The 18790-nt window shown below is 41.6% G+C and overlaps 1 protein-coding gene and 1 long non-coding RNA gene across 2 annotated transcripts; both read left to right on the plus strand.

Moving 5' to 3' along the window:
• Positions 1-1176: 1176 nt before the first annotated feature.
• Positions 1177-8848, plus strand: kctd7 (potassium channel tetramerization domain containing 7). Its single transcript, XM_030068048.1, has 4 exons — positions 1177-1841; positions 4642-4811; positions 6091-6269; positions 7743-8848. Exons 1-4 carry the CDS (start codon positions 1530-1532, stop codon positions 8117-8119), a joined length of 1038 nt encoding a protein of 345 aa, XP_029923908.1. The 5' UTR covers positions 1177-1529; the 3' UTR covers positions 8120-8848.
• A 973-nt stretch (positions 8849-9821) lies between these two features.
• Positions 9822-14590, plus strand: LOC115370960 (uncharacterized). The gene is made up of 2 exons (XR_003929315.1): positions 9822-11772; positions 14020-14590. It is a non-coding gene; the product is annotated as an uncharacterized LOC115370960 (long non-coding RNA).
• Positions 14591-18790: the final 4200 nt, after the last annotated feature.

Raw genomic sequence — 18790 nt, forward strand, 5'->3', positions numbered from 1 at the left:
AGTAATGATGGTCAGTTTTTTACATGTGAATTTTTTTTTTTTTTAATCTGACTGTATGTTTCTGTTCACTCCTTGTAATGTCATTGCTTTAGATGCAATTCTAAGTTGTTCATATTTTCAGCATCAAAAGGGAAACCTTGCACTATGCCTTCTCTAGACTATGATGAGTTACACACTGATGCTGCATCTCCCCTAATGAATAACAAAACCACAAACAAATGTATGAGAAATGTCAGACAAAGAGATGTTTCACCTCCACCTGCTGTTTTTATTTGGAATAACATCTTTGAATATTGATTGGACATGGAGCAGGTGATTATGGGAAAAAAAATCTTGCCTTAAGATAAAATAACAAGCTTATGATTGTTTATTTACACATGAAAAATGTTATAAAATTTACAAAATAAAATTAGCAGGGAGATGTGAGGGTGAATTGCCAAAAAAAAAAAAAAAAAAAACCTCAAGGAGCTTGAAAAGTGCCGTTTCTCCATGCAGCATATTACTGGAAATAATACACAATTTGTATGTATGTTTATTAAGATACTACACAGATGTTATCCAGTTCAAATCAACCTAACCAAATTCAACATTAATTTAGATAAGAATTTCTCCTTTACAACCAACTGTTTTGGACTGATTTTAACACTTAAATTTACATCTGAAGATAAAAATATTTAAGTAACAAGCAAATTTATTGGGCAGATTTTTTTTTTTTTCTTTTTTTTTTTTCAAAATTGCTCTAAACAGTTTAAGACTTTAACGCTGTAATCTCAAAGCTGCTAAAACACAAATATGCGTGGTGTATCTCTGAGGTTCTTTTGTGTAAACATGTTTTTAAATCCTGTTGTTGTTTGTGTGCAGTAAACATGGCAGGGGGCGTGTCCCGGTGCCAAAGAGCATCAACAGGTTAGCTCCTAGCCTCAGTGCACCTCATGTTATCTGTTCAAACTGTGCGCATAATTATATCGCTTCATATTTAAGCAATGAGCCGAAATGTTAAATACATGTCGTCACTTCTTTTTTATGACAAGAAAAGCCATTTAAAAAAAAAGGTGTTTGAAGAAGACTAAAGAAGATTATTTCAGCTCGGTCGTCGAAACCATAGGCTTGCGTCATCACGTCGCACCAAAAATAGGTTAAAAAACGTTTTTTTAAGAAAGAAATACGAGATGACAGTTTAAGCTGAACACGCCGAAACGTTGCTTGGGTCTAACAAATGTGGAAAATTTAGCTCAAACAAACGGGACTTGTTTACTTTTATTGGTAGAAGAAAAAATACGTCAAAGTCAATAAGTTCCGGCGCACGGGTGTCATCTTCCCCCCGCAGAAGCGCTGGCGGAAGCAGGCAGTGAGTTGACCCTCTCGCCGTGCGTCCTCCGCGGCTGTCCCGCACGCCGTAAGCAGCTTGTGGGTCGCGGCCCCGCCCTCTCCCTCCCCTCGCCCCGCATTAATAACTGTTGTTGTTGATCAGTCGCGTGCTCCGCCGCGTGTCACCCCGGGACTGGACCCTCTCTCGGCCCGCCGCGCGCATGCAGCACAATGGCTCGGCCGGTTCCCAGTGCTCCGACGGCTCCGACGCCTGCCCCGGGGAGCGTCCGGCTCTGTCCTTCGGCTCGCTGCCCGCCGCCACTGCACGGGTGAGGAGGTTCGTCCAGGAGAGACGGACGCTGCCTCGGCCCAGAGTGATGGTGGTGTTCTCGGCCGCGGGGGACACCGACAAACCGGGCGATGCTATGTCGAGCTCGGACTCCGCGGAGGACGATTTCCGAAAGCCAGCCCTCAGCGCCGCCAACCTGAACCTGGGCAAGGCTCTGCGCTCCTCGCTCAACGCATCTCAGGAGGTAGGAGCTGAACACACCTGTCATGTACCTGCAGGTCTGCAAAACACATCGGCGATACACACCATATGTTCACTACGAGCTAACCGTGTTTACATCCGTGGCGTGAGTGATGTGCTGGCTTGAAAACATGCAAAACGTCACGGCACAACAACAACGACACACACTTGTCTAATAATAATGGTGAAGTATATGATTACAAAATATGTGCCGTACAATAATTAGCCTCAAATGGTTCCTAATAAATGCATGTGTGTCATTCCTATCACCATTTTGTAGGCTGTGTCTGGTCACAACAGGAGCCTACTTCTTTTTTTTGACTGGACCCTGGCCTGGCGCTCTGTTAGTTAGTTAGTTAGTTAGTTAGTTAGATACTTTATTCATCCCGAAGGAAATTCACAGTTTCCAGCAGTATCCACAGAGTACAAGATTAAGTAAATCAAAAATAAAGAATAAGTAAATCAAAAATAAAGAATAAAGATGACCCTCAAGATCTAAGGATCTAAGTACCAATGTGCAAAAAAACAATGTGCAAAAAACCAATAAAACCAGTGTGCATCGATGTATACAATGTATTTACAGTATAAACAGATGATAAATAAATAAATAGCGCCCAGATGATAAATAGATGATAAAAAGCCAATAAAACCAGTGTGTGGAGCTACATTAAGTTATATCAGCAGTGCACTGATGCTGAGCCTTGACTTCCACATGTGGTCCAACGCCCAGCCACTATTCCCATCATTAACATACCGCCTGCCGCCCATGGCTGATTATCCAAAGATATTAGCCATGTTATCGTCCTCCAGTGGTCTTTAATGTGATTGGTGTATCCGGCCATGTGAGGGCTGGACCCTGCTGTGTGTGGCTGGCACCTGAGCGTCACGTGGTTGTCGTGGATGTGTCAGCTGATGGACCCAAACATGGCCACTGCTGTAATAAGACTTCAGAATAATCCTCTTATTTCTGTGGAGGGCTCCAACACTCTTAAGATGTTTACAGAGGGGCAGAAAACCTGCTCAGAAAGGAATGAAGAGAGAGATGCTGCCATTATAACAGGATGAAACAGCCTTAAACTATCCCAATTGAAAAGCATTGAAAACACTGAAATGTCTTGAATCCAGCTGTTATGCAGAGATCTCACATTTCTTTTTATTGAAAGCAAGAATCATTATTACAGTATAACTATAGAGTTGAAATGCATGCACAACTGTAGATCATACAATAACAATAACAGAATGTAAGAGAACACAGCAGTGGTGAAATACATAATTAATAAATAAGCAAATATAATACTATAATACCAATAGTCATGAGCAGAAAATGAGTATACAAATCAAATAATACTCATAATAAAATAAAAATTTCAGAAAAGGCGAGATGTTTACATAAAAATAATAAGGTTGAGGATGTATTGCAACATTTTGGTTGATTTAACGTTAGCTGAGGTAGAAATTGTCAACGTATATTGTTCTATTTTTCTCAGAAATACAATAAACTCAACTTTGTTTTTTTCAGAAATTTCCAGATGTGTATGAAATTTAGCCAAGAGTAAAACTGATTAGTAAGAAAGAAAAAAAAAGCATTGTCATGTATTGCATCATAGTCAGTGAAACAAAGTATGATATCCTTATAATAAAGACTCTGTAAACTGTAATAATGATAAATTCATTTATGTGTTTGTCATCATGAGAGCGTGTATGATCTGAATGGAGTTTCTACTGCATTGTTTGTATGGGCTTCATAACAGTCAGTGCATCTCTTATGTGTAATGTGAGTTGATGGGGCCTCACTGACTGTCATGACTCATCATTTTGACAGTTTGTTTGATCATACTGAGCATTTAGACAGTCGAAACGAGTTTCTACTGTCTACAGCTGCAGGGAGTGGATGACCTCCATGCATTTCATGTTTTTCAATTCATGAACCAAACACATCATCAGTTTTAATGTGTGCATGTTTCATCAGAATGTCACACTGAGCTCTTAGAACGAAGCACAAAGCTTAGCAAGAAATGAATGGAATAATAAAAATAATAGGATGCGTGTAAGACAACACGTGTGCGATCGCTGCACAACAGTCCCACTAATCACTGACACATGTCCACTCACTGCAATGGGCTCACTGACTAGTTTGATGCAGATGAAAATGATTGTTTGAGGCGTTGAAAGTTGAAAGTTTCAGGCGTGCTGCACTTCTGGACTCACCTGATTAGTGACGTGGCTGTAGGTACTCTGCCACTGGCTGCTGCTGAAATCTAGAGTGCTGATCAGGCTGCATATTTTTGTCCGAACCTAACTCGAGAAGGGGGCATAGTAACCGAGCCTGACCTGAACCTGACAGGCGTTCTTTTTGTGTGTGAACCCGATCCAAGCCCCAGATTTTGCTCTTCTTGTGTATCCACACTCGACTGAAAACACCTGCTGCCACATCACTGACTGGGTGTGGCCAAAAGTACAGCAGACCTACATCCTGCCCCTAGAGGGCAGTGCAACAGAAATTTTGTGCCTTATTTTTTGTTCAGACCAAACATGGAGTGAAATTTTCGCCTCGTGGACACGCGGGAATGTGGCTGTGAAATATTCACTCGAGCTGAAAAATGTAATCTCATGTATACACAAATTCTGCAAATTTAGCTTATTCTCATCATCATGCATCACATACTTCTGTGTCATCTGTGGCAATCTGTTAAGAATTTCTTGCATGAGATATTAAAAAAAAAAAAAGACTTAACTGTCCTAACTTCGTGTACTTGCTTCTTGAGTACTTGACCTCTTTTGCCTTGTTCTTATTCCCTCGTAAGTTCCCAGAGGTCATCCCTTTGAATGTGGGCGGGACCTACTTCACCACCCGCCTGTCCACGCTGCGCCGCTATGAGGACACCATGTTGGCCGCCATGTTCAGCGGGCGCCATTACATCCCACGTGACGCTGAGGGACGATTCTTCATCGATCGTGATGGAGCGTATTTTGGGTGAGCGCTGCTGTGCATTAACCTCAAAAATTTAGATTGATGGACTTTGTACGTGACTACAGATTGCCTACCTACATAATGAGTGACATCCACAAAAACAGAGACGTTGCTGTAATTCATTTATGCGGGATGAAGTCTGTGGGGACAAAATGATGAAATCAAATCAGTTTTGTCTGGTTTGATCGAGATTCTAGGATGAAAAAAAACCTGTCACTTGCTGTCTGACTCGGCGGTCACGTCGCTTCAGCAGCAAGTCACACAGCAGAGATGGCAGCCGTCCCGACCGGACAACGGCTTCACTCCTCCTTCCAAAATTTCTCACATACACTACATTACAGTAATTTGATGGAGTGGGTGTTGCAAAATGTGTGTAAATTAGCTGGAATTTGCCCGGCATCACTTACAAATAAATATGCATCACAAAAGAGATTCACATTTAATTTTCATGTCCATGAGCACGACAGGCATAAAAAGGCTTTATTTTTGCAGTTTCACACTGGTAATGAATATTATGGCATTTGATTTGGTCATTTTAGTGATGCAGAGGATGCTTCCCTGAACAAACAGTGAGGGTTTTTTCACACTCGGTCCACTTCAGCCACTGACCCAGCAAATTTTGGACATGTGAACGTGCTAAATGATCCCAGGCCCCATAAAAAGTGAACCAAACTGAGACCACCCCAAAGGCTGCTCTCTGTTTTGTTTGCTTTAGCTCACGTATGAAAAGGTTTAAAATTAACTTCATGTGAAAACGTCCTTAGTGAATACACTGCAACAATGCAAAATCTTACCAAGATTATTTGTCTTATTTCTAGTCAAAATATCTCATTACACTTAAAATAAGACATGATCGCATCAGAGGTAAATTGTTTTTAGACAATTTTCACTTGTTTAATTGGCAAAATTTGCCAGTGGAAAAAGTGAAAATTCACTTGAAATAAGTGAAAATTAGCTAGAAACAAGACACAAATTTTGCCAATGAAAAAGCAAATTTTCACTTGTTTCAAGCAAATTTTCACTTGAAACAAGAGACAGCTGTCTAAAAACAAGTTACTTCTGAGGTGATCATGTCTTATTTTAAGTGTAATGAGATATTTTGACTAGTAATAAGACATTTTTGACTTGAAATAAGACAAATAATCTTGGTAAGATTTTGAGTTTTTGCAGTGTGTGAGTTTGTTCAGCTTTTATGCTTCCATACCAAAGAGCACGAGGAATTCATCGTGTAGGGACACAGTTTGGTGCGGATCTGAATCTGTGATCGTGTTTCCGTCCAAAGGGACATCCTGAACTTCCTGCGAGAGGGTGAGCTTCCTCATCGGGACCGAGTGAGGGCGGTGCACCGGGAGGCCCAGTACTACGCGATCGGACCGCTGCTGGAAAGCTTGGAGGACACTCAGCCACTCACCGGGGAGAAAGTTCGCCAAGCCTTCCTCGATCTGTTGCCCTACTACAAAGGTGACTGCTGTTTTCCTGTTTTACAGACCCGACCTGACTCAGTATGTCCTCAGTCATATCAAAGACAGTTTTTAATATTCTGATTCAAGGTATTTTTTCAATTATTAGCCGTGATCTACAGGTGGCAAAAGCTGGAAAACATACATAATGTGGCGTACACAGCTTGTGTGTGCGAGTGTTATTCACTTAAGTGATAAAATCACAAGTTGACAGATAAATGTGTCTCCATAGGGATTTAACTTTCATACCAGTATGGAACAAAAACATGAAAAATAAAGCCTGTGACAAATGACAGTGTTTATTTTGTAGGCCTGGGACAATAAGCTTGTATTCCTAATTCGATAATGTCAAGATGACTGGGTGCTGAATCGAGAATCAGCTTTTGCTTCCAAACCGATTGTCCATTGAATTGAATAGGAAAGGGGGCGCTATTTTCAGTGTGTTGCTCCAGTAAACTGTGTGACGTCGCCTGAAATTAAATGAAATCAAACATATGAAACCTGGTCCGCGGGTTTTTATTTTGAAAAGTTAACTGCATTAATCAACGAGTTACTTAATTTCAAAGCAATAGTTCATTTCTGTTGCTGCAGTCAGTGTGTGTTGGTCAGCAGGTTCTCATTTGTTACCGCTGAGCGTTGGTCATTTAGTGGCAGCATAGGAAGTTCATGATAAACCGCATGTTTGTCTCGAGAAGGAAACTGTTTAGTGATAAAATCAGAACATGTGTGCAACCACTGCCTGTCTCGAAGAGGAATTACAGGATAAGTCTTGCGTGTGTGTGTGCAAACTGTAGAATATGAATATGTGCTGCACTGCAGTCGAGTTACGCCGTTTTCATTCCCTCAACGTCACACGCTGGAGATTTCAGCCAAAGCAGCAAAAGCAGCAGCCAGTCAGACAAAGACAGCCTGCCTCTGAGTTTGATTGGCAGGGGACACACCTGGACGCAGCCCGCAGGAACCTCCACGCCCACGTTTCTTAATCACACGCCGACACATGAGGTCTTCCGTCAGCTGTAGGAGGTTTACAATAGATGATTTGAATTGAGATTAGAGGGGATTAGCAGTGCTGTGTGGCTCCTCAGTCAGGCAAACAGGAATCAGAGAGGGCTGGATCGTGGAGCTGAAACATGTCTCCTTTTTTAAAAAGGAGACAAACATCCTTAAAAATCCATTTTCTGGTTGATTTTAATCATTGACTTGTCAGGGCAGTCCTTCAAAAAAGAGTCAGCAGATGAATTGATCACCAGAATAACTGTTAGCAGCAGTCCTGTTAATTTGATGGCGATATATTGATGTTTAAAGATGATGCATACAGCGCCTTTAAGCCCAGGTGTGATGTCACTCCTAAATGGTTGCGTTCTGTAGGAAGTAGTCAGAGAGAACACTCTTGGTCTTTCCTGAACAGATTTAAGATGTTAGAAAGTCATTATGAATGTTTTAAAAAGTCCTTAATAAGTATTTGTTGTTGCAGACAATCTGGAGCGAATTGTGGAGATTGCCAAGCTGAGGGCCATGCAGCGGAAAGCGCGTTTTGCCAAGCTGAAGATCTGCGTGTACAAGGAGGAGATGCCCATCACGCCGTACGAGCGGCCTCTTTTCAACTCTCTGCGCTTCGAGCGCTCGGACGGCGAGGCGAAGCTCTTCGAGCATCACTGCGAGGTGGACGTTTCCTTCGGCCCCTGGGAGGCGGTGGCGGACGTTTACGACCTGTTGCACTGCATCGTCAGCGACCTCGCCGACCGCGGCATCACCGCCGACCAGCAGTGCATCGGCGTCTGCGACAAGCACCTCATCAACCACTACTACTGCAAGAGGCCGATATACGAGTTCAAGATCACGTGGTGGTGAAGCCGGAGAGACGGCCTTCGTTTTGTTCCCACTGCTGTGGCTGACAGGACCGCCGAGCACAATGAGGGATGGCCCACTTTGACATGGTTTCCAACAAAGTGGGGTTTTGTATTTTAAGCTGCTGATAGCTGAAACGCTCAAATGTCATACTGATATTTAATATCTTTAAATTAAGCAACTAAATGCCCAAAAGTACAAGGGTGCAGCATTTCCCTTGCGGATTTTATTCCTTTCAAGATGGAAACTCTTCTCAAATAGCATCTAGACCATGATCAGACACCCAGACCTGCTTCTGAAACCACATTAATGAAATTATATCCAGAGTTGAGCTCTTCAGCAGGGTTATCCCCTCACCAGAGGAGTGACAGGGAGACTCTGGGATACATTATTACTCTACAAAAGCAAACAGCATTATTATCTTCTGTTTTTATTAAAGACCCACTCCTCGAGTTTGGTTATATGGAACAACAGCGCCCCCAGAGGCTAAACCTTCAGTACTACAGCCCTCAGTAATGTAGGAAAGGGCCGAGGCAGCCAGCAGGGCTGTGTCTCCACTTCCAAACCAAAACACCGTTTTTGCACCATTTGCCTCAAACATGGGGCCACTCTGAACAAAAATCGAGGAGTGTCCCTTTAAAGGTCAGAGGTCATTATAAAAGTCTATTTTAGTATTTGTAAAAAAAAAAAAAAAAAAAAAAATCAACCCGTAATTGCTTTAGATGATACCGAGCCCACCGCTACACCAACTTTACATTTTTACAGTGTAAGGATTATTTTCAAAGGAATTTCTCAGTTCTTAAACTTGCTGCTCTTTAGGTAGAATAGGCATCGGCAGAAATAATTAATTTAGAAAAATTGTTATCGGATGATAAAATGAAACGTGCAGACTGTTTTTGAGCAGCTGTGGGACGGAGGTAGATATTATAACACGGTCCAGCCCTGGTCTTTGCTCCGGTCCGGGCTGGGGGGCGTGGGGTTCACCCGCTCAGAGCAGCAGCCTCGCTGTAATGACGCTTAGCGGCGTTGTCTTCTTCTTTCTTGGCTGTACCGCAGGGGCAGGCGCAGCTTCACAAACACACGTCACAAAACATCACTCAGCACACACTACACGCTTTGAAACTTTGGCACGGCATGAAAGTGGCCACAGTTTGGGACACTGTGGAACCAGGAACTGTGTTTTTCCAGCCTGTCGCTTCTTGGGCTGCAGGCACAGAACTTGAATGGAGTAGAACGGACGCTGAGCTGTGTGTCGTGGTCTGTGGGATGGCTCAGAGTAACACGGCGACTGTAGTGTCACACCTTTGGGAACTGACAAGACGTGTTGTATTGAGTCGTGCTGTTTCCCTAAAGTAGTAAATAAATGTTTGTTGTGACAGCAGCTTGGATAACGGAGGTCAGTCCGCACTGCAAAAACTCAAAATCTTACCAAGATTATTTGTCTTATTTCAAGTCAAAAATGTCTTATTACTAGTCAAAATATCTCATTACACTTAAAATAAGACATGATCACCTCAGAAGTAACTTGTTTTTAGACAATTTTCACTTGTTTCAAGTGAAAATTGAAACAAGAATTTTCAAGTGAAAATCTTCAAGTGAAAATCGAATTTTCAAGTGAAAATCGTATTTTCAAGTGAAAATCGTCTAAAAACAATTTACTTCTGAGGTGATCATGTCTTATTTTAAGTGTATTAAGATATTTTGACTAGAAATAAGACATTTTGACTTGAAATAAGACAAATAATCTTGGTAAGATTTTGCGTTTTTGCAGTGTGGTGCAGCAGCCGGGCAGAAGTCTGTTCTGCTCGCTCCGGTTCTACAGTCGCAGTCCTGTGTCTTCTGGATGCTCAGTGAATTTTACTTGCGCAACTTCCTGAGGTGAAGCTTATTAACGTCGGCAGGTTGTAATCCTTGCTAAAAATGTTAGGGCTAGAAGTTAACATCAGGTTCTAACTTTTTTTTTTTTTTTTTTTTTTTGTCTGTGTCGTTCTCTTTAGCGTTCTGATCAGCGGCCGCCTGCTGCAGGCCGCACTTAAACTGATGGGTCCATGTTTGGTACATGTCGGCATGAACTAGGTTTTTTTTTTTTTTTTTTTTTTCAAAATTTTTAAAGTGATTATTGTCATTATATCTGTATTTTTAGCTCTGATAATATTTTTAATCCTATTGAATGTTTTTCCATCATTGTGTGTTTTTTTTTTTTTTTGTTAGTTTGTTTTGTTTTATTTGAGCTCGTTGTGTATTCGATTCACAGTTGAACTGGATGCAGCCTCACCAGCTGACGAGACATTTCTCTGGGATTGTAAATGATGACATTTAAATAACTTTAGATTTGCGTCCACACACACACAGCTGAATCGAAGGCAGCTGGGCTGGTTTGGAGATTCTCAGAGACGTTTCGCTTCTTCAGTTCTGACTCCACCGACACTGAACGCAGTCGTCACAGCAGAGATGAGGTTATTTCAGTGTCGGGGAGAGCGTCTCCACGTGGCTTCAACACCCGGGACTCCCCTCCCGTCCGTCGGAGCTGAAGAAGCTTCACGGAAACGAAGCGAAACGTCTCCAAGCGTCTAAAACAGTCCAGCTGACCTGGATCCAGCTCTGTGGAGAACCATGACCTGGATGGCTGAGGACCTCCTCAGACAGCATCCGGTCAGCAGTGTTGGCACTGACACGACTTACTGACTGTTACACAGCCTGAACGATTTGAACCACCACACAAATAAAGGAGTTAATTAGATTTTAGAAAGGTGGTACAGCCAACTTTGCTCACTGCCATTAGTTTGAGCTCCTAAAGAAAAGAAACGGTGCAGGGGAACTAAAGATTCCACAACATAAAATCAGAATCCGTCCGTTTTGAACCGGGTTTCGACCAACACACTCCTGTGAAGGATGTGTTGACATGAGGGAGGATCAGAAAGCGGCACGGGGCTTTTCCGGTTGTGTTATTGTTGTGAGATGTCATCCATCCATAACTCTCCTCATTTTTTTTCTCCTTTCTGTTATGACGGTATGAGCGGTTGAATTTTGCACCGCCTGCGGTCACACATACGTTCTGATCACGGCACAGAAACAGAGATGTTGAAATTCCTCCCATCGCTCGAGAGTTATTTTTTCTTCCTCTGATGTGAAAATAGGGCAGGTCACTGCTCGAGGCTGAATTTTGGAGAAAGTACTCTTTGCGAGAGGGAGTGCAGAGCCTGAGTTTGGAAGTCCGGAGTGACTGAGTGAGCTGATTTCCACTGCTGTCATTTCATTTTGCCGAGGCAGCTAATGCAGAGAGAGCCCAGATGTGTTTGGTGGTTCGCTCCTGAGGGCAGAGGGAAGGAGGGAACCAACCACAGCTGGCAGAGTCTGTGAGAGGCTGCTAATGTGAGGAATATGAGATTCATTTAAATATTCAAATTGGTTGGATTCGGTTCCTTTTAGGACAGTTAGGTGATTGGGATCAAACTGTTCAAACTTTGACTTTTTGTTGACCTCATTTGGGAGACGGAAAAAAAGCTTAAAGGTCCAAACTGTGAGATGAGAGAAAGGGTCCAGGGTTCAGTCACCTTACGAGCGTCACCTTACGTTACCATGCCAACTGCCTGGTTTCTGTTCATCCCACTGAGATGATGACGATTTTCCTCTCAAATTGAGTTAAGGAGCGCTGAGTGTCTGTAACGGTTAAAGACCGATTGGGATCCAAAAAGTAATAGAATCTTGACTCAGCTGACTCTGTTATCCAAGACGTGAACTCGATTAGATTTCATTCCCGTTTGAACACTTATGCTCCAAATTCATAGTGGGAATTGTTTGGGTCTTTTAATAACATTTATACATTACATTGACTCAGTTACTGTGATCCTCGAGCCTTTCAAGAGTTCGGATCAGGCCGCACATGTTTGTTTAGAACCTGACCTGAACCCAAGATTTTTCCTGTCCTCCATCGCCGGGTCACATTTCCCGGCTGACCTTAAGTGACCACAGCGTCTGAAGGAAATGAAATGATGCAACAGTGAAATGTACAGTCCAGCATGGTGGGGTCAGTATTCAGATGGTGACCAGTTCTGACCGAAATGAAGGACCACTCTGCACTCTACAGCATTGCTTCTGTTTTTTTGGATTGTTTTGTTTTGTTTGATTTGTGGAAAAGGGCTCGTTCTCCAACAGGACAGTGATCCTGAACTGAAACACGAATGTCAGGCCTGTTCAAAGTCCAAGGAAGAGCGAGGAAAGCCGCCGACTCGCACGGCTTCCTCTCTGCAGCCACCAGACCTGAACTGCTGTCCGACGTCTTTGGAGACATTTGAAAAGGGAAAACCATCACAAGTCGCTCTCTCGGATTCTTCAAACGGCCGCAGGAAAACTTTGGATCGGACACAGAAAGCAGCAGCGGCGAAGGCAAACAGCGGACGAACCAAATGTTGAGTGAGTTTGAGTTTCAGCAAATACCAAGCAGCTGCTTGTCTCATAGTGGGAAAATGTGTAATCTTGTTGGAGAAAATATTTGACAAAAATTGTAAAAAGAAAATAGCTTTTTCTTGATAAATGATAAAATGGAGTTCTTGGTCGTGTTCTCCACGCTGTAAGTTTTATATTTATTGTGAAGTTCTATGATATCGTTTGTATTAGTGTGAATGTTCGATCACGATGAAGTCTGAAGATGATAAAGCGGTTTGTTTTCCATCACAAAGTGTCACCCTGCAGCATATGTTGTTATATTTACAGTCCTAAATATGATACTCCTCCTGGATTATAATTGATCCTTTTTCAGGACAAAGGGAAATGAGCAGAGGAAAGTGACAGCGATCTATGCACTTTTAGCTGCCCCTCCAAGATATGGGGATTTTTTTTTTTTTTTTTTTTTTTGGTTTGTTTGTTTATTTGTTGGTTTTTGCAAAAATAAATCTTCCCCGTAAAAACTGCACAGGTATTTTTGCCACTCAAACCGGCACCTTTTATCACACAGTCACGGCAAAATGATCACACTAAATAATATAACCAGGCTCTTTTAGGTTGTTTGCATTTGGAGTTTGGACTCTAAGATCACACGAAGAAAGTCCAGGTCCAGACCTCGTGCACGGCTGGGCTCGTCCACTGAGCGCTTTCTGAACATGTGACGTTATGAACCGTCATGTAGCTCTGCTTTGTCATCACTGATTCATAAGGAAATGAAATGGTAGCTGCTATTTTTTCACCGATTTCCTTCGAGGATCATTCTGGCCACAGTGGGTGTTATCTCTGTTCTCTCCCTTGAAAAAATGGCTGTGGATTTTCTTTATGTTACACGATTATCATAGAAACAGTTACCATGTTCTTATCTCCTCATTTGATTCCAGATGAAATCATAGCCAAATTTGTAATCGCAAAAAAAAAAAAAAGGGACGACAGTGTGTGCACCTGCAGGCGTTTTCAGGGTCTAACCTTGTAAAGCATTATGCAATGTTTATTAATGAGAGTAGCAGAAGTAGACATGCTGAGGGCATAGTATTTAGCCATTAATTGTCATCTGTGGGACCAGATGTTCTTCAAAATCTGTGGGTAGACATTCAGACTACACACACACACACACACACACACACACACACACATCATTTCCGTGCCAAGTGTCTCACAGTGGGTCAGGAGGATGAGTCAGTGTCACACCAGCTGTGCAGATTCTGTTCAGGAAATGGAAAAATGAGACTCGTTAAAGTTGTATTGTAGTTGATAATCTATCCATCCACTAATATTTTCAAAGGTGTATTTCTCAGTGCTGGTTGTGCCGATTCATTTTGAAATAGCAACAGCCAACAGGGAAAGCCCAACAGACCACCGGCCAATGGGAGCCAACATGCAGCTGACGTCTTTGGTCGGCCAACCAATCATGTAACTCTGATCAGTCAGTCAGTCAGTCAGTCAGTCAGTCAGTCAGTCAGGACACACTCATTTCTAGAGCTTCCACCGGCCGGTCCAGCCAGAAATACCTTAACATTACGGAGGAGGGTTAGGGCTACACAAAACTTTAAAAAACTGAGATTAACGTCTCAATTCTGAGATTGTGACTTTTTTGCGCAATTCCAGTCTCTGATTATTCTTGCTGTGCAGAGGTTGGTTCAAATCAATATCGTGTTCCTCGGTGACCAGAAAGTCAGTTCAAGCCTCTGAATCATTTAGTAAATATGACAAATTGCTCATGTTAGACGTGAGGAGACACTTTAAGTTGATGCTAAGTCACAAAATGTTTGAATATGTCAGAGTGTTCTGTAAAACAGTTTGATTTTGTTTTAACTTTAGTTGTTAACTCTGTTTTACTTATTAATGTTTTGATGATCAGGCTGTTCTCTGATTACTTTCTCACTGCTAACGAACTGCAAAACATTTTTCCTGGGAGAAACTGAGGCCTGTCAGGCGTCTTTGTGGACTTTGTGATCTCGTCTGTGTGGTTTTAGGGCCCAAAATGCCTCTTTTACATGTGACAGTAAATCATATATTTCCTGAATCCTTGGAGTCACAGCTGTATTCTGTTTTTTTTTAATCATGTCTCTGATGTTCCTGATGCCATAGTGCATAAATACAAACTGTGTTTAGGCAGAAATAATGGAAAAATGTGTTTTGTTGCCACAGTGAGGAGTCCTCATGGCCTTTGTAAAGCACAGACCCACAACGGGACAGGGATCCATCAGGTTTTAATGCATACAGGCAAGTGTTCAGAATATTAAATAAATATAGTAATAATCCATTCCATTTCAGAACAAATGTACAATTTCTTGCACAGTCAAAGTCAGTTTAAATCCCTAACCAAGAATTTATTTTTCCATATATTATATTCTCGGCATATTTACAAATTGTTAAGAATTTGACTTGAAGATTGACAGAGAGAAATAAACATTTTAAAAAATCCTAACCTAGAGCAACCCAAACAAGAGCAAGCTTGGTCTTTACAATCGTCTTTTACAGACTCAAACTACATGAACTCATTCAAAACTGTCAAGTCAGTGAAACTGGACAAAATGTTTTCAAACCAGGGAAAACAGAGCCAGCGGTGAGGTACCAGAACACGAGACGCACCGCCAGACGTCTGTGATGTCAGTGTGCTGCAGGTCAGACGTTCAGGCTGCGACTCATCAGGTAGTGTGCACGTTACTCAACATCATGACGCATTTGAAATCTGAAGTATCCACCAAGCCTTTGCAATTAAAACACAACAAACACTGCAAAAACTCAAAATCTTACCAAGATTATTTGTCTTATTTCAAGTCAAAAATGTCTTATTTGCTTGTTTGCTTGGCAAAATTTGTTTCTTGTTTCTAGCTAATTTTCACTTATTTCAAGTGAATTCTCACTTTTTCCACTGGCAAATTTTGCCAATGAAACAAGCAAATTTTCTGAAAATCGTCTAAAAACAATTTACTTGTGAGGTGATCATGTCTTATTTTAAGTGTAATGAGATATTTTGACTAGAAATAAGACATTTTTGACTTGAAATAAGACAAATAATCTTGGTAAGATTTTGCGTTTTTGCAGTGAAGCAAAAAAAAAAAAAAAAAAAGCACAACAAAACAAAGTGCACTCTGAAGCTCAGCGTGGTGGCACCGTGTTTAGAAATGTGCAGGACCGAAGCGAAATGGGGCAGAGAAATTCCCTCATCAAACCTTTTATCTTCTCCCTGTAGACCCACGTTCACAGGGCGGCCATTTCCCTGTGACGTCACGCTCAGGGTGGGAAGCTCAAACGCTGTGATGGAGATGCTCTGCTGTGTTTATCTTTAATAAACGCAGGGAATCGATCCTTTGTTTTCTCAGTCGCTGATCAGTCAGGAAGGTGGAACTATAACATTTTGTCAGATTTTTTACATTTATAAAAGACACAACGTGCGACGCAGCGTTACAACATGATCAGAGAGTTTAAGCTCTCCGTCCCGAGCGTGACATCAGGATGGAAATGCTATGAAATGGACTTAGATGAAACTCATTAGACCAAGCTGTAATACGAGTCGTGAACTCCTCCATTACGTCAAGTAGTCAGCAGGCCATCAGGACTGGGTTTCGACCCGAACACATGAACCCTGATGTGGCCTGGGCTGCAGGGCTTTCTGCAGCACTGCAAAAACGCAAAATCTTACCAAGATTATTTGTCTTATTTCTAGTCAAAATATGAATGAATGAATGAATGAATGAAACAAGCAAATGCTCACTTGTTTCAAGCAAATTTTCACTTGAAACAAGAGACAATTGTCTAAAAACAACTTACTTCTGAGGTGATCATGTCTTATTTTAAGTGTAATGAGATATTTTGACAAGTAATAAGACATTTTTGACTTGAAATAAGACAAATAATCTTGGTAAGATTTTGAGTTTTTGCAGTGAGGGCAACCACTCAACAGGCCCTCATCAATATATTTTAATTAATTTTTTTTTGTGCATTCCCTCATTGTGCCTCTGTTGCCTCTCTTTCTTCCTCTTGGCGGCTAAATTCACACCAAGGGCTGCAGTGTAGCTGAGAGCTGGACTCTGAGACTTCTACGCTCAAACAAACAGAAAAAAGCAGCTCATCAGAAATAAGAAAGACAAATTTATTCATATTGTTCATTATTGCCTACCAATTTGATCAACGTATATTATTCGTTTGTACGGTGTATTTTTATCAATACATTTGTTTCTTTTCTTCTATTCATCTTTTGTACCTCCAGCCTCTGTCAGGTGCCTCTTGTCCTCTCATTAGTAGGAAATGATAAACAGGCGTCTAGCCAAAGATACCCAAAGATAAACTGGTGCAAAAGAGGTGAAGTCATTTTCTTATTTCTGATGTGCTGCTTTTTCTAGTTTTTTGTTTTTTAACGTTTTGTCTGCTGTGCTTTTGCCATATTCGTCCTGTTTATGCCAAACTGAAAGGAAACACTGCACATCCAGATTCTGCAAAAAATGTACACACAAATCAGCATTTACAAAAAAAAAAAAAAAAGACGCCTAAGCATTTTTTCCCTAAGTGTTATGACCCTGTGAATTAAATGCATTTGCAATGTAATATTTTAGTGAATGATTTAATGTGATTTATATGAGGATTACAGTCGATAATGGGCCTCATGCAAAAACCACTTGTTTTGAATAAAGTTGCTGCGTTCATCAATATTCTTATAAACAGAATGATCTCTGAGGTATGAAGAAAATTTACAGCTGCTCTGGACCTGCCGTATGATCATGTCGACATTTAGTCTGGTTCTCTAAAAAGTCTAAAATAGTGTTTAATATAAAAAATAAAAAGTATTTGACCAAGCAAACTGTTATATTAACAACTATCAGCCATCTCATATCCTCCACCCCCTCCAGGTGAAAATTAATAATTTTTTAAAACTCATTTTTACCAACTTATATTCATATTTATGTTAAAATTTTTACATTATGTGCTGAGGTGACAGCGACCGCCCAGTGATTCTTTGACGCTGTTCAACACGATAAAATGTACGATGCCACTGTTATGATTGAATGTCTGTTTTTTTTTTTTTTTTTTTACTGTTTTCAAATTTTACCAAGTCTTTTTAGTTTGAAACAGCGCGTCTCCGCCCCAACCCATGAACATGACCCTAAATTAGATTTCACTTGTGGACTGAATGTTTGGTCCTCGGTTTCACAAGATGTTAGTGTCTCTCACCACAGATTTACTATCACTACAGATATACTATCACACAGGATTACAAGTGTACCACTCTCACCCTGTCTCAAGGGAGCTGGTGCAACACTCACAGAATTTAATCTACAGACTTGTGTCCTTTTTTTTTTTCATGCGTATAGGTGCAATTTAAATTTAAATTTGTGTCCATGAACAGGAATTTTCTTTTATCAGAACTGGCTGCAACCACTTCCAGAAGGAGCAACATTTCAGTCGCTTTAGCCAACAACATATATCCAGGTGGGGAAAGGTTAGGTTGAAACATTAAAGCTACTTGGTTAAGGTTAGGGAAAGGTTGGGTTTAGATATAAGAGCTACTTGGTTAAGGTTAGGGAAAGGGAAAGTTTAGGCACCAAACCTCGAAACCAGTCATGATCTTGGTCTTTGACAATGAAGGGTCAAAGCCGTGTTGTTAAAGTCGTGTTGACTGATCCATCCACCACCCGCCTTCTTCCCAATGCGGACTCTGTTTCTCTTTGTACAACCTCATGTTACGTGGTACAGGCACAGCAATTACTTTTAAAGTTTTGCTGTCCCAAAAAAATGGACAACAGATTTAGGGCCCTATCTTGTGCCACCCGCTATCCGCTGCCACTACCCGCTACCCGCAAATTGCGGATTTAGGAACTTCCACTATCCCTAAACGGTATCTTGCGCCACCCGCTACCCGCTATCCGTTATGCCGACTGCATCATTTGCGCCTGGAGGTGCGTCGTGGGCGTGTTTCATGCGCTATCCCTAAAGTTGCTATCTAGCGCACACACTTTAGGGATCCTGACCACCCGCTATCCGCTATCCCTAAAGTTTGGGCTGTTAGGAGAGCGCGCCCAGGCGGCTTCAATGCGCGCCCTGACGGAGCCTCGCCACGCACACGGTCAGACTGATACTGGGACGCCGCCGGAATGGACTGAGTATATTACTCATATAGACTGTTTAGAGGAAAGACTGTTGTAACTGGACACTTACGCCAGCACGTTTTATTGTTTTATCATAAGCCAGCAGCTGTGCTATATTTTTATTTTTAATATTTTATTTGCCCAA

This window comes from Myripristis murdjan, chromosome 14 (assembly GCF_902150065.1).
Source record: "Myripristis murdjan chromosome 14, fMyrMur1.1, whole genome shotgun sequence".
NCBI lineage: Eukaryota > Metazoa > Chordata > Actinopteri > Holocentriformes > Holocentridae > Myripristis > Myripristis murdjan.